We start from the raw sequence: 14559 nt of genomic DNA, 5'->3' as shown, positions 1-14559 counted from the left end.
ACAGATCCTGATTTTCTTTGGACCTATCAAAGTTTTATAAATGCCCAAATACTTGTTTGTTCTCAGCAAGCCCAGCATGGAGGAAAAGGGAGACTATACCTCACCTGTGTCAATGTTCAGTCCGAAGTAGAAGAGTGCCCCATCCCCCAGGGCACACAGAAGGTAATGGCTACTCTCAAAGGTGGTCATCAGAATGGATCGTGGAATAATCTCTGCAGAGGGGCAGGGAAATTAGTCAACATCACTCCTAACAACATTCAGCCCTCCCAACACAGAACATATGCAAGCAAGCGTACCTCCTCCCAACATCTCCTTGTGCAGCAGATCAAATGAGGGCAGCTTAAGAATGTGGGCTGAAATGTCAGTCCAGAGGCCAATGGCACACAGAGGTGACATGCCACTGCTGTCCCCCAAAGGAGTAATGTCCAGGCAGGCCACCTCATGCTCCATCTCTGTGCAGCTGACAAGGAGGAAACATGTCAGTATTACAGAGAACCACGTGACTTGCCACCAGGTGTCCCACAGTGGAGGGCTTATGCACCTTATCTGCTTCAGTTCCCGAGGGTGGATCTCTAGATAGTAGAGCACTCTCCCCACAGCCACCACCACTTGACAGCTGTTACAGGAAGCCACGCTGATGTTCTTCCCGTTGGGTTCTTTCCACTCACTTACAAGGGCCTTGGGCTCCTGACTGACGAGGCGCACGGAGGCTGATGTGATCTACAGGCAGAACACAAAGTGGCATTTCTTCCTGACTCACAGGCAACTTGTTCTTTGAACTGCTGTCTATACAGACCAGACTTGCTGTACTTCACTCTTGGCTGGGCACCATACTTTCCAGGTTTCCTTTTGCTCAAGACTCGTTCATTACCTGGATCAATTGCTGATGGGCTACATTGCCACAGAAGAAAGTTTGTTGATCATCCACAAATCCTGTCAATTCTGTTTCTTCTACTTCCTCCCCATTCAACATCAGAACCCTACAAAAATCACAGAGACCCTATCAGTTACCCTACCAAATAATGCAATTCTCAAGACCACATTCAATCTGATAACTGACTGCTGTCCTCCTACCTGCTTTGGCCCACAAAGGACAGCACTAAAGTGTTATCAGTTTCACGATGGGAATCGGATCTCAGAGGCCACAATCCTGTACAGAAAAAAACTCAGAATGTTTATGAAACAAACATTCCCCAAAAACAAGATCCCTAAAGCATCCATCAGAAATACCAACCAACTGCCCAATTCCTTTTCTTTTGGAAACCCTCAAGACAATGTATTCCGTGTTTTAAATTCTCAGATTCACAGAACAAGTTACACAAATAAATAACTTTGTGTGCAGATGCTCTGTTTAATTAATTCTGTTTCCCAAAGTTGGATTTTCAAATAATATATAACTTTGGTTGAGTAAAGAACACAATGATAAATGGGAAAGAAAGAAGAGGAAAGCATAGCAATGGGAAAAACAAATTGGCTGTAAAGGTTTGAAGAACTGGAAATATTGTGTTGATCCCTTTTTGTCCTTGCTCCCTAGTTTTTAAATCTATGTTGAAATACTTTGTTAATTCCTAAATAGGGAAAACGTGTAGAAATTCCAGTGATTTCTAAACCTTTACCTAACACTGCCTTCAGTTTTCTGTACAAGTATGAGGATGAAAATCTTGTTTTAAAGTGGAAAAAGCTCATTCACAAAATTCCATATGAGACAACCTTGGCAAGTAGATCAAAACCCCAAACTGTTCTCAACATACACTAATGGCACTGAAGACAGTGATAAAAAATAATATTTTGTATATGGTTGACAGACCTTTAATCCCCGGAAGATCAATGCTAGCATGTTCATGAATTCCAATCCCATTCCGGATGATCCTCAGAGAGCCCTCTTTATAGGCACCGGAGCACGTAACCAGCTGTGGAAAGTGCAGACAAGTATTAACACTCTCTTCAAGAGGGTAACAGATATCTAGGAATATTTCACACCCCAACTGGGAATATCTGTCAAAACAAGATACCAATATCAACAAATTTAAAACCTTGTTAATAAAACAACCAGAATCTATGATCTGAATAGTTAACTTACCACAATGGAGAACTGGCTACATAAGCTACTTAAACAAAAAGGGGTACTGTTCAAAATATATACATTTACTACAATACAGTGAGATTCCTAACCACAACGATCAAAATTCCTGGGAAATGGGTTTTTAAAAAAGAGCTGACACCCACGATGTGGACAACCATTTCTGAAAACATTTCTTGGTTCTCAAGAATGCAGAAATCAGAGAAAATAGCTTAAAAGTGATTTATAGGTATACGCCCAGGCTAGCTACAATGTCCCCAGAATTCACAGGTCTGAGCTAGAGATGCGCAGAGCATATCGATTATTATCTCCATATGTAGTGGGACTGTAGAGTTGTAAAAGATTTTGGAATATAGTACAAGAAGAGCTAAAGAGCCATCATTGGAGAAATATTTCTCTTATGCCACTTATGCGCTTACTGGGCTGTAATACAGAACAGCTACCAAGGAATCTGGGGTATGTAATACTGCATTTGTTAGTTGAGGTCAGAATGCTGATAGTCACAAATTTGAAGCAATGCATTATGCCAAGTTCTGAAATCTGGATGTGGAAAATATGGGTTGTAATGATTATGGGAAAATGTTCAATGTTAAAACAAGAATACAAGAAGAACAGTGCTCGGAAGCTTTTTGAGCAGTGTTGTCCTATGTTTACTGATTTCTGGAATAAAAATTTTCCTTCAGAATCTGTAAAAAAGGAAGTTTTGATCTGGATGTAATATCTTATGTTAAATGGGGTTTATAAGAGTGTAGGAAAATAGAAAAAACAAAAAGGAATATTGCCTCATAGAAAAAATTGTGTATAGTTGTGGTGAATTGAATTTTTGAAGTTATGTATCAGATGTTTACAATGTTAATGACTAATTTTTGTAACTTTATAATTGATTGTTAAAGAGGGTGACAGAAATTAAATTAATCTAATGACGTTCTTGAGGATGGGGAATGTTTTCCACACAGAGGCAGTGGAGTAAAATGCTTGGGGGAGATGATATCCTACAACCTCATTCTCCCAACTCTGTGGGAAAGCAAGATTTTTCCCAAAGAAGGTCCATTAGTCACACACAAAGGCAAAGTTAGGCAAAACAAACAGCCTTTCTCCAACTCAGAAGTTCTCTGAAACACCTTTGCCATTTTTTCGTCATACACACAGCAAGAGGAGTAAGACGACTAGAGTGTTACACTTGAATGGGGAGGCTGGGTACAAATCCCCTATCAGCCATGAAGCTCACTGGACTACTATGAACCAGTCACTGTCTCCGCCTAAACTGCCTCATAGGGCTGTTGTGAAGGAGAGCCATACAACTCTTTGGAGGAACAATACCATAAAAATACAGTACCATAAAAACTAACAGCACATAAAAAACCATTCCATGACTAAGGAAGGAAGAGCCAAGTTTACCTGCCCTTGGCCCTGTCTCTCAAGATCTACCACACACATGTCCACAATGGGGCCGAGGTTGGTGAAGGTTTCCATGGCTACCACGTATGAGCCTTGTTCATTACTGTCCACATTGAGCTAGGAATGAAAATAATAGGAATAAGCCTCTGAGGAAAAATTACAGAAAACAACACAGGAAAATTTTAAAAGTAGGTGACTGCCAAAAATACCGAGGAGAGTGTTAAGAATTCTGTAGAGCAGTAGAAATACTTCAGAGCTTCCCCACTTAGGCCATTAAAAATACCCGCTTGCAGAAAACAGATTAGCAAATGGTCACGGCTTCAGAGTTAATGAGAGTGCTGCAAACCGTTCTTTACCTTTACAAGTTGGGAGTCACCAAGCCGAGAGCCAACGAACACAACACCATTGTCTAGGTAAGTCAGGCATTCTGCAATGGATGTCTAGATGTGGATAAAGCACAGGAAGAGAAATGCCAATTCTTGTGTCAATGCAGGATAGCAACTAGGAACTTGGGCTGGGAAAGGAAAACTTATGTTCAAGATTTCACTTGATTACAAAGAAACTCCTGGGGCAAGCTATTCTCATTTGGCCTAGCTAGCCTATGTCCAGGATTAATGTGAGGCTAATGGACTTTTCCAAACCCTTTTATAGAAGGGCACAATATAAATGTTTCAAATACATTATAAATAAAATAAATGGAATAAACTATAAAATTCTGAAAGACAAACAAGATAAGACGTGAGATACATGATGAAGAATTATTTATATCCTCTTTGACAAAGATCAATTTGTGGCACACTGATGTCTCAAATTCCATATAAAAGCATGAAAAGATGCAAATGTAAAAGCATAAAAAGATGCAAATCTATAATCCAAATCCTCCCCCACTGTTGCTATTAGCCCCAATGGGGGAAAAACAGGCATTCTATATCATTCAGTATCAAGAAAGGGGAGGGGGTAAATTTATCTGAAAAAATAACTTGAGTACACAGAAGTGAGAGTAACCCTATAAGTGAGGTTCAGGAATGGGAGACTGGGACAATCATTGGAGGGTGGAGTGACAGTGTCCAGTACCCCATTAGGGACAGGCTATATACAGTGGCAGGTGGTATTCAGCTGGGGTGGGAACCTTCTGAAATAAGGCAGGGATTCTGCCATTGGAGTACTGTCGGAAGGAAATCCTCCTTCTGAGATATGAAAGAGGGAAGGGTTTTCCACAGTGCTTTCCACTGAAAACAAGAGCAGTATCTATTAAATTGATTTCCTAATATAACTTGCTTTAATTATGATAGTAAAGTTGGTTAAAGTTTTTAATATTACAAAAAAACCAAGTCAGAATCTGGGTTTGTTTGTTGCACTGTCCCAATGGAGTCCCCAAAAGACTCCTGATCATGGCAGTGCTTGGCTCTCTTAATCCAACCCAAGTGCTAAATATGAGCAGTGAAAGTCACTATTGGGGGGAAGACTTGATCTAATCCAGCCTCTGCTGGAGACTCTTCCCCCACCATTTCCATGCCCTCAGCTTCCCACCTTCCCTTTCCAGTGAATATAATCAGCAAATGCCCCCCGCCCCAGACAGAGGAAGGAATACCTCTCCGAGCAGTTCTACACGCAAGTCCTTCAGACTGACGCCACCATCCATCAGCTCCTCTTTTTCCAACAACAGCATGAAGAGGCGGCCTTCCATGTCCCCCAGAAGGTAACGAGATCCGTTTGGATCAACCCGGTTGTGACATACAATTGTACTTTGCTGTTTCACAGAAGAGGTGTTATTCAGAACTCTTTCAAGAAACAAAATGAACAATTACATTGAACTGAGCTCTCTTGAGCATGGAAAAGTAAGAACAGCTTCACCTGGTCCCAGAAACTCAAGAGAAGACAAAAGGTAGGCAGAGGGAAGGAAAGAGTTCTGCAAATATGGTGCCACAGCAGAGGAAGCCCTGCCTGTGGTAGTATCACCCTACACCAGCGGATGGAAGAACCCAGAGTGGGGGGGGGGGGGAGGCAGTTCTTAAGATGGCCTAGGGTGTTACCAGTGCAGTCCTAAGCCGCAGTGGTTGCACCAGAAGAGGATACCCTGGAGAAGTGTCAGCATGCCTTGATGCTCGAATATCTTCCACTTATGCCTGCTGTGCAGTTTAATGTTCTCTGGTTGTTTTCCCAGCGTCTGCATCTCCTTCGTATGGCAAAGGCTCATGATCTTTCCCTGCCCTTGCACAGGTGTGGTCTTGGGCATTCTGGCACAGTTGTCTCTGCCAAGTGAGTTGCAGTGGCAATTTGGGTGGTGTGTTTGTGGCCGTGGGTCCTTCACTGTGTGTCCAACTTGGCAACAGGAAACATGATTGCAGGAGGGGACTCGAACCTGCTTCTGCATGGTTCCCTGGGTTGTGTCTGTCCCAGGGCTCCTACTAGTCATACCACAACCCACCCCACAGCAGGGGTAAGGCTGTGTTCCCTTTGTTACCTCCCTAATTGTGTTCTGCATATAGGTGGGGCAGGCCAAGGTCAGGGAGGTATGCTGGCATCAACATATGTTGGACTGGTGTAAAGGCTATTAGCCCTGTCGCATTGGGTCTTTTTTAGAAATGTATTTGCCCTCTGCTGAGACAGCATAGGAATAAAAATCCCCTCCCAAACACCTTTATGTGCACATTTCCCCACCAAAGCAGCACTCAGACATTGATTTCTTTAGCCAGTATTAATTCAATGCCACCCCCACCCCCCCCAGTTTGGGCTTCTTTCTGATTCCTAGATGACTGGAGCCAATCACAGAGTGAACGTGATGACGTAATAACAACACACCATCAACTTGGTTACATGCTCATCTCACTAGAGGCAAACAACTAATTTAAAGAATAAGAGTCAAGCTTCATTGAATCAGCTTTTTTTGCCCTCAGATTAAGGGCATCTCTTGCTAAATGAGCAGACACTGAGGTTTCCCATCCCCAAAAGGGGGTGTTTTCAAAGCAGACAGAAATTTTTGAAAAAGTACCAGCTTAAATTAAATAGTGGATGACATTCCCAGGTTTAAACAAGAACCCCTCTGATGGAAAAGAATGCTTGTACCTTGATGATAGGTGGGGCTATAGCCAGGTATTTATCCCCATTGTGGTAGGTAATGGATTCTTGTCCTATGATGATAGCTCCACCAAATGGCTCAGGCACTGTAAGGAAGATTTTGAAAGAATACACAAGATCAAGTATAAAGTATTGTAATGAAAGAAAAGGAATACATAATTCATTCCAGAACAGACACACACAAAGAATTGACGCCAGGTTTTGTGCAGGTGTTCTCATCTCTGGGTATTTTTGTATATTTAATTAAACTCTAGTTTAGCTGCGTTTTGATACTCAGTTAATCTCACCTGAATCTTAAAAAAAAAAAACAAAAAAACAAAGCCAGTCTTGTTTTCAGAGAAATGAAGCAGCTTTTGAGCAGAGTGAATGTGCACTAACAACTGAGAAAAGTAAAACAAAGGAATTGTAATAAGTGAATATGATCATATATCGGACTACCTAATGATATTGCCTCTCTACCCTTAATTAGAAAAACAAGCAAACCTTTGGTTTCTCATCACATTCATAACACAATCTTATCCTGCAGCAGAAATTTATTCTGGATAGGAGTCATTGTCCTAATCTTAAAAAAGACCAGGAAAAATAAAATGCACAGATTGTAGGGCTATCACAAGCTACCAGTGATCCTGAATCCCAACCTCAGGACACTGATCAACTTGCTCTTCTAGGATTTAAACCTCTCTTTCTAATCCACCCCACCACTGACTTGAAGTGAGCATTTTAAAGATGACAATTCACCATCAGAGCTGGCACATTTGGGAATACAGAAATGGTCTTGCAAATGGCCAGTCTGCTTGAGTCAGGCACACAGGGGCACGGTTTCTTGATAAATAGAGGACAGGATACAATGTGCAGTGCGATAATGCAGCATTCTTGTAGATGCATTAAGGCTACAAGGAAAACCCCAGCCATGCACACAGCTGGCTCGGTGCTGCCCTTTGCTTAACACAGGGACATACTAAGTTATACATAGGACTCAGTTCCTCTCTCCCACTTTTAACCTAAAAACCCAGAAGCCCTTGTTAAATCAGCAAGGGAGAACGCCCCCCCCCACACACACACACACACAAACACTGTGCAGCACCCTGGAGTCCGACTTAAAAGCAGATGCAGCAACACAGGCGAGTAAAGCCCTCTGTCTGAAAAGGTGCACAAGAGGCAAGTAGACTGTTTCATAGCATTACCTGTAAAAACCTCCTTACTGCTCACGTGAGCAGACTGCAACATGCATACTACTTCAGAAGAGCTGAAGCATAATGATCTCATAGAAGGAACACAGCAAAAAGTGCACAGGACTTAGCCATTGTATTCTGCCTCACAGTCACTGTACCAAAAAGCAACTGTTGCTTTTCACCTCTCAGTAAAAAGGTAAAGGTAGTCCCCTGTGCAAGCACCGGGTCATTCCTGACCCATGAGGTGACGTCACATCCCAACGTTTACTAGGCAGACTATGTTTACGGGGTCATCTTCCCATTCTTCTCCAGTCATCTTCCCTTTACCCCCAGCGAACTGGGTACTCATTTTACCGACCTCGGAAGGATGGAAAGCTGAGTCAACCTTGAGCCGGCTACCTGAAACCGACTTCCATCTGGATCGAGCTCAGGTCATGAGCAGAACTTGGACTGCAGTACTGCCGCTTACCACTCTGCACCATAGGGCTCAGCTGGCAAATATTAATCTGTGTCTAGAGATAATTTACTAGGATTTAAACAATAAGCTAACAGGAGAAAGCAGCTACTGAGAAAAAAGTACAAGCTAACATACGTGGAGAACTGAAGAGCAGAAAAGACACTGAGCTGCAACGTGAATGACACTCACAGAAAAAGCAGAAGCAGCAGCTGCTGCAACGTTGCTGCAGAAAAAGATGCAGACAACATCCTAGAGAGATAAGGGCTGCTTGATAAGAAAATACAGCAACTGCTTTTTTATATCTAAGGGCTCCAGTGGCTGATAAGGGATCTTTTGTTAACAAGAACTAACCTGCAATTACCATAGAGGCTTCAGCCTCCACATTCTCCTGTTTCCAGGGTCCCTTGTTAAATTCCTTCTCACGCAAAGACACTTCATAAGTCTTGACATGTCGGCCCTGTGGATCCTAGAAAGAGGGAAGCGACAGGATCACTGGCACAAGCAGTGCGCGGCAGCACAACAATCTGCATGGTAACAAATAAGACTGATATGGGACTGCGTGCCTGAGGAAATGCGAAAGAATTTTTCCTCTACTTGAAGATCACTGATATTTTTTAAGCTGAAAATGATCCAAGGTGTATAAGCCACAGAACGACTGTTCTCTCAACCTGTATACAGTGAGGGAATGTAAGCTCTCGCTCTGCGGCAAACCCATAAACAGATTCCAGCAGACGCCAAGTCCACGAAAGCAGTTTTATTGATTAGACTCAACAGGTTACAGAAGCAATATTCAGGATGACACTAGTGAGGGGCTAAGGCAAAGCACATGGCATATATGGAAAAGCAACATGGCATATATGGAAAAACAAAAAGAGATAACCAGTAACCCAGGCAACCCCCCCTCCCATAGGCAGGAAGGAGGACTTGGCATTTCCCACACTAAAGGAATCTATGAAGTCTAAACACGGGGCACGGACTGGCCTTGGAGAGAGCTGCAAAACAACACCTGGGAGCATAACCATGAACTGTCTTTATGGCCTGCTCCTGACATTTTGCCCCCCTAAAGACCCCCCTTCACCCTTCCATCGAGGGCTTGTGAGGGTAGGCAGAATGGAATTCTTGCACCAGACGGGGGGCGGAGACGTCACGGGCACACACCCATTCATCTTGGGCGGGACCAAAATGTTTCCAGCAGATCAGGTATTGAAGGCCACGGTAGCGAAAGCGGGAATCCAGTATCTTAGCCACTTCAAAATGTTCTCCCCCCACACACCATTTCAGGCACTTCGGGTTGTGGCTCAGGATGCCATCTTTGGGAAGGAACGTACGGTTTTAAGAGACTGATATGGAACACAGGATGAATTCTCCATAGAGACTTGGGCAAGGAAAGTTCTACAGTTACTGGATTAATAATCCGGGAGATAGGGAACGGACCTACGTACTTGGCACTGAGTTTATCACACGGGCTGGTGGATCGTAGATTTTTGGTGGAGATCTCCCACCCTGTATTCCTTACCGGGGGAATGATGTTTGTCAGCCTGAGTTTTGTACTTTCGTTTGGCTCGCTCCAGATTTTTAATCAGCCATGGCCAGGTTGTTTGAATGGAATGCACCCATTCAGCCACATCAGCTCCCCCCTCCTCCTCAGACACATCGACATGGCCCACAGGATTAAACTCTTTACCATAAACAATCTGAAACAGACTGAACCCTGTGGATTGGTGAACCGCATTATTGTAAGCATACTCAGCAAAAGGCAACAGGTTCACCCAGTCATCCTGATGGTAATTGACATAACAATGCAAATAACATTCCAAGACCGCATTTACCCGTTCGGTTTGACCATCCGTTTGGGGATGGAAGGCACTAGATAGTCCTTGTTCTACTCCAGCCAGTTTGAGGAAAGCTTTCCAGAATTTGGCCACAAAATTTGAACCCCTGTCCGTCACCACCTTGCGCGGGAAGGAATGGTGACAGAAGACATGTGACACAAAGAGGCGGGCCAATGTCGGGGCGGAAGGGATACCTGTGCAGGGCACAAGATGCACCTGTTTTGAGAACAGATCAGTAATCATCCAAAATACGGTTTTTTCCTCACTAGGGGGTAAATCCATCATTAAGTCCATCGCAATCACCTCCCAAGGCTTGGAGGGGGTTTCCAATGGTTGCAAAAGTCCGGGCAGTTTTCCCTGTGCCCATTTGGCCGCTGCACAGATGGGGCAGCTGCGGATGAAGGAGTCCACATCTGACCGCATGCCCGCCCACCAAAATTGCCTCCTAAGTAAATGCAATATCTTAAGGAATCCGAAATGTCCGGTGGTCTTGGCACCATGAACCAAACCTAAAACCTCCCCCTGCAACACCTCTGGCACATACAGTTTAGAATCCTTGAACCAAAATTCCCCGCATTTAACTAGAGAAGCTGGAAGGGTCTGCGAAGAAAGTTCCGCTTGATAACTACGAAGAGTGTCCCTAAAGGACTCGGACAGACCTTCCAGCGAGCAGCTGGACCGGGGACGGAGTTGATACTGGAGTGGGGGGCGGCTGAACAGGGTGCTCAGGTCCCCGTGCCTCGGGAGACATGGCTGTGGATCGCTCCGAGGGAGGAGGAAGTGAGACTGGTGGCGTCACCGGCTCGCCCGGGCGTGGGGTATCTGTCCCTTCTGGAAGCAGCAGCGGTAGGGAGTGAGTCTGAGAACGGGTTTGCACAGCCAGAGTGGGCACTAGACCCCGTTGGGCAGGGGTGAAGAGCGACTCTGTGGGTCGGTCAACTTTGGTGGGATATTGGGGAAGTCTAGATAGGGCGTCAGCCAGTAAATTGTGCTTCCCTGATACATGCTTCAGGATGAATCGGAATTGGGCAAAGAAGTCCGCCCAACGCACTTGTTTTGCGGACAGTTTGCGGGCCTCCGTTAGGGCAACCAGATTTTTGTGATCGGACCACACTTCAAAAGGCACCGGGGAACCCTTTAAAAACTGTCTCCACACTGTCAAGGCATGTTTTACAGCAGCGGCTTCCTTTTCCCAAATAGCCCAATTGAGTTCGGATTGGGTAAACTTTTTGGAAAAGTACCGTATATACTCGCGTATAAGCCGGGTTTTTCAGCCCCAAAAATGGGCTGAAAAAGCCGGCCTCGGCTTATACGCGGGTCAATACGGGGGGAGGGAGGGGGGAGGGTGAAGGGAGGGTGAAGGGAGGAGGGAGGAGGGAAACTTACCGCCGTCGCCGGGCCCGTGCCGCTTCCTGCCGCCGGGAGCAACCTGGGGCAGCCTCCTGCAGCCGCAGGAAGGCTGCCCCGGCCCCCCGGCCCCCGCCGCCATTTTTCTCGGGCGGGAGGGGCCTTGGGCAACCTCCTGCAGCCGCAGGAAGGCTGCCCCGGCCCCCCCCGGCATTTTTCCCGGGTGGGAGGGGCCCTGGGCAGCCTCCTGCAGCCACAGGAAGACTGCCCCGGCCCTTCCCGCCCCCCCGCCATTTTTCCTGGCCGGGAGGGGCCATGGGAAGCCTCCTGCAGCCGCAGGAAGGCTGCCCCGGCCCCCGCCGCCATTTTTCCCGGGCAGGAGGGGCCTTGGGCAGCAGCCGCAGGAAGGCTGCTCCAGGTCCCCCTGGGCCTCACCGCCGCTTCCTCCCGCCGGGAGCGGCCTGGGGCAGACTCCTGCAGCCGCAGGAAGGCTGCCCAGGCCCCCCCGGGCTGCGCCGCCGCCGGACCCTCGCCGCTGGAGAGCCTGCGGGGGGGGAGGGGTTATAAGCTGACCCTCGGCTTATACGCGGGTGCCTAATTTTTCCCCATTTTTGGGGAGAAATTAGGCACCTCGGCTTATACGCGGGTCGGCTTATACATGGGTATATATGGTAAGCGCATGGACGCATGTGTCCATCCTCCCCCACCCCGTTGCAGAAGTGCACCCCCCATTGCTACGTCCAAAGCGTCTACTTGAACTATGAACGGTTGAGTGCAGTCGGGGTATTGCAAGACCGGCTCGGACGTAAAGAGCTGCTTAAGACTATAGAAGGCAGCTTGACACTGGGGGGTCCACTCCACCCGGGCGTTGGGTAAAGTGGCCGAATCTCCCTTCCCCTTAGTTTTAAGGAGATCTGTGATGGGCAGAGCAATCCGAGTGAAATGAGGAACGCCCTGTAAAAATTGACAAACTCGAGGAATCTTTGGACTTGCTTGCGAGTAGAGGGTGGTTCCCAACTGAGCACAGCTCACACCTTTTCTGGATCCATAGTCAGTCCTTGGTGCGAGACAACATATCCTAGGAAGGTTAATTGCTTCTTGTGAAACTCGCACTTAGAAAGTTTGGCATAGAGCTGATGATCTCTAAGGCGTTGCAATACCTCCCTGACCAAAGCAACACGTTCCTCCATGGTTTTGGAGTAAATAAGAATGTCATCCAAATAAACTACCACTCCTCTGAACAGCAGGTCATGGAGGATCTCATTAATGAGTTGCATGAAGACCCCCGGGGCCCCTTTTAATCCAAACGGCATCACCATAAATTCAAACATTCCAAAGCAACTGGAGAAAGCTGTCAGAGATTCATCCCCCTCCCGAATTCTGACTCTGTAATAAGCCTCGACTAAATCCAACTTAGTGAAAATGTGTCCTTCCTTCAATTGTCCCAAGAGATCAGAAATGAGGGGGATGGGGTAGGCATTCGTTTGAGTAACAGCATTGAGTTTCCGGAAGTCAATACACAAACGCAAATCCCCCTTTTTTTCCGCACGAAAAAGGCTGGTGGCGAACAGGGCGCGGTGGACGGTCAGATGAAACCGCGAGCCAAGTTTTTGTCTAAAAACTCGCGGAGCACCATTCGCTCTGTAGGGCTCATTGGGTAAATCGTACTTTTTGGCAGTTTTTCATCCCCCACTACCTCAATAGCACAATCAGTCTGGCGGTGGGGAGGTAAAACATCACACTCCTGTACAATGAATACATCCGTAAAGTCCTGATAGTTGGGTGGCAAGTGGGTTGGACTGGAGGAGTCCAAGGCACGAGCAGGGGTTGGCGTGACTATGGTTTTAACGGCCACGTCATGTCGGTGCATTTCACACAACGGGCTGTTGAACATTGAAGTCCCAGAGTCCCAGTCTATGGTGGAACTGTGTCCTTTGAACCAATTTGCTCCCAACACCACCGCATATCTAACATTAGGCACAATAGTAAGGTTGATTTGTTCCCAGTTGTGGCCAATTCCCATCGCCACTCCGTCAGTGCAACGATCTACCGGGCCCCCTTTGAAGTCACTGCCGTCCATCTGGGCGAACTGGACTGGAGCAGGCAGAGGGACTGACTTCACCTGGAGTGCCTTAAAAGTGGTTTCCTTTATTAACGAGCGGGCACATCCAGAGTCAATTAAGGCTTTCACTTGTAATTGAGGACCTTTTCTATAATGTTGTAATATGACATCTATATACACAGTCTCTTCCACTTCACTCACCATGAAGGGGGCTTCGGGTCTTGCCCCGGGCTTCGCATGAACACCTGCGGGGGTCTGCAGTATTGCTCCCTCTACCGCAGACCCAGTCCATTTTTTGGCAGTTCAAGGGGAGACTCCAGATAAAGGGCAGGGGAGTTCCAGTGGTCACCCTCCTCGGAGGAAGCGGAGCTCTCCAGGGGTAGTAATTGTAATCTTGGACCCCGACGGGTCCGCTGGCGACGGGTCCGTCGTCACCTCTCCGGCAAGCAGAGCTGGGGGTGCTTTTCATCTTGGAGCGATGCTTCGCTCGACCGCGGCGCCTCTCCCTCGAGCGCATCCTCTCCCACGAGGAGTCCCTGCCAGCTGGGTAGAGGGACTTGGTGGTCCCTGACGTGACGGGCAGGTTGCTGCGAAGTGGCCCATGGCACCGCAAACGAGGCAGGCTCCCCTTTGAAATCACAATGCTCGGTCCGGTGGAGGTAGAGCCGGCCTCCACGGGGCCTGAGGAGCGGCAGGTTCGGGAGGGTTTTTCTGGCTTCCCCCCTCCCTGGCCTGCCGTCGGGCAAGACAAACTGGCGGCGACTTTCCACCTCTTCCGCCAGTAAAATCCATTCTTCCAAGGTGGCTGGGTCTCGCTGCATGTATGCCCAGTTTAGAATCTCGGGATGCAAGGCTGCTCTGAAGTAGTGCACTCGAGTAGCTTCAGTCCAATCAAGTATTTTATTAGCGAGTCGTTGGAACTCGTCTGCAAACTCACGGACTGAGGAGGATCCTTGCCGAAGTTGGAGGAGGGCCGCCTTGGCCTTCTCTCCCTGGAACGGATCCTCGAAGCGTCTTCTTAACGCTCGCATGAACTCATTAAGCGACCGTATGGAGCGGGCCCAGGTATCAAACTGGAGAACCATCCAATCTGCGGGTTTTCCAGCTAAAAGCGAGGAGACAAATCTTACTTG

At 46.9% G+C, this 14559-nt stretch overlaps 1 protein-coding gene across 1 annotated transcript in view; it reads right to left on the bottom strand.

Moving 5' to 3' along the window:
- Nucleotides 1-14559, bottom strand: part of DDB1 (damage specific DNA binding protein 1) — a 53671-nt gene that overhangs the window by 20872 nt on the left and 18240 nt on the right. The window contains exons 5-15 of the mRNA XM_056851184.1: nucleotides 8537-8651; nucleotides 6545-6642; nucleotides 5070-5228; nucleotides 3835-3918; nucleotides 3479-3595; nucleotides 1808-1910; nucleotides 1075-1150; nucleotides 872-980; nucleotides 542-720; nucleotides 297-460; nucleotides 105-212 (exon numbers count right to left, since the gene is read on the bottom strand). Coding sequence (XP_056707162.1) covers nucleotides 105-212; nucleotides 297-460; nucleotides 542-720; nucleotides 872-980; nucleotides 1075-1150; nucleotides 1808-1910; nucleotides 3479-3595; nucleotides 3835-3918; nucleotides 5070-5228; nucleotides 6545-6642; nucleotides 8537-8651 — 1312 coding nt within the window. The remainder of the gene's footprint in view (nucleotides 1-104; nucleotides 213-296; nucleotides 461-541; nucleotides 721-871; nucleotides 981-1074; nucleotides 1151-1807; nucleotides 1911-3478; nucleotides 3596-3834; nucleotides 3919-5069; nucleotides 5229-6544; nucleotides 6643-8536; nucleotides 8652-14559) is intronic.

This window comes from Euleptes europaea, chromosome 6 (assembly GCF_029931775.1).
Source record: "Euleptes europaea isolate rEulEur1 chromosome 6, rEulEur1.hap1, whole genome shotgun sequence".
NCBI classification, from domain to species: Eukaryota; Metazoa; Chordata; class Lepidosauria; order Squamata; family Sphaerodactylidae; genus Euleptes; species Euleptes europaea.
The sequence above is the reverse complement of the archived record's forward strand: the minus strand, read 5'-3'. Positions and strand labels throughout refer to the sequence as shown.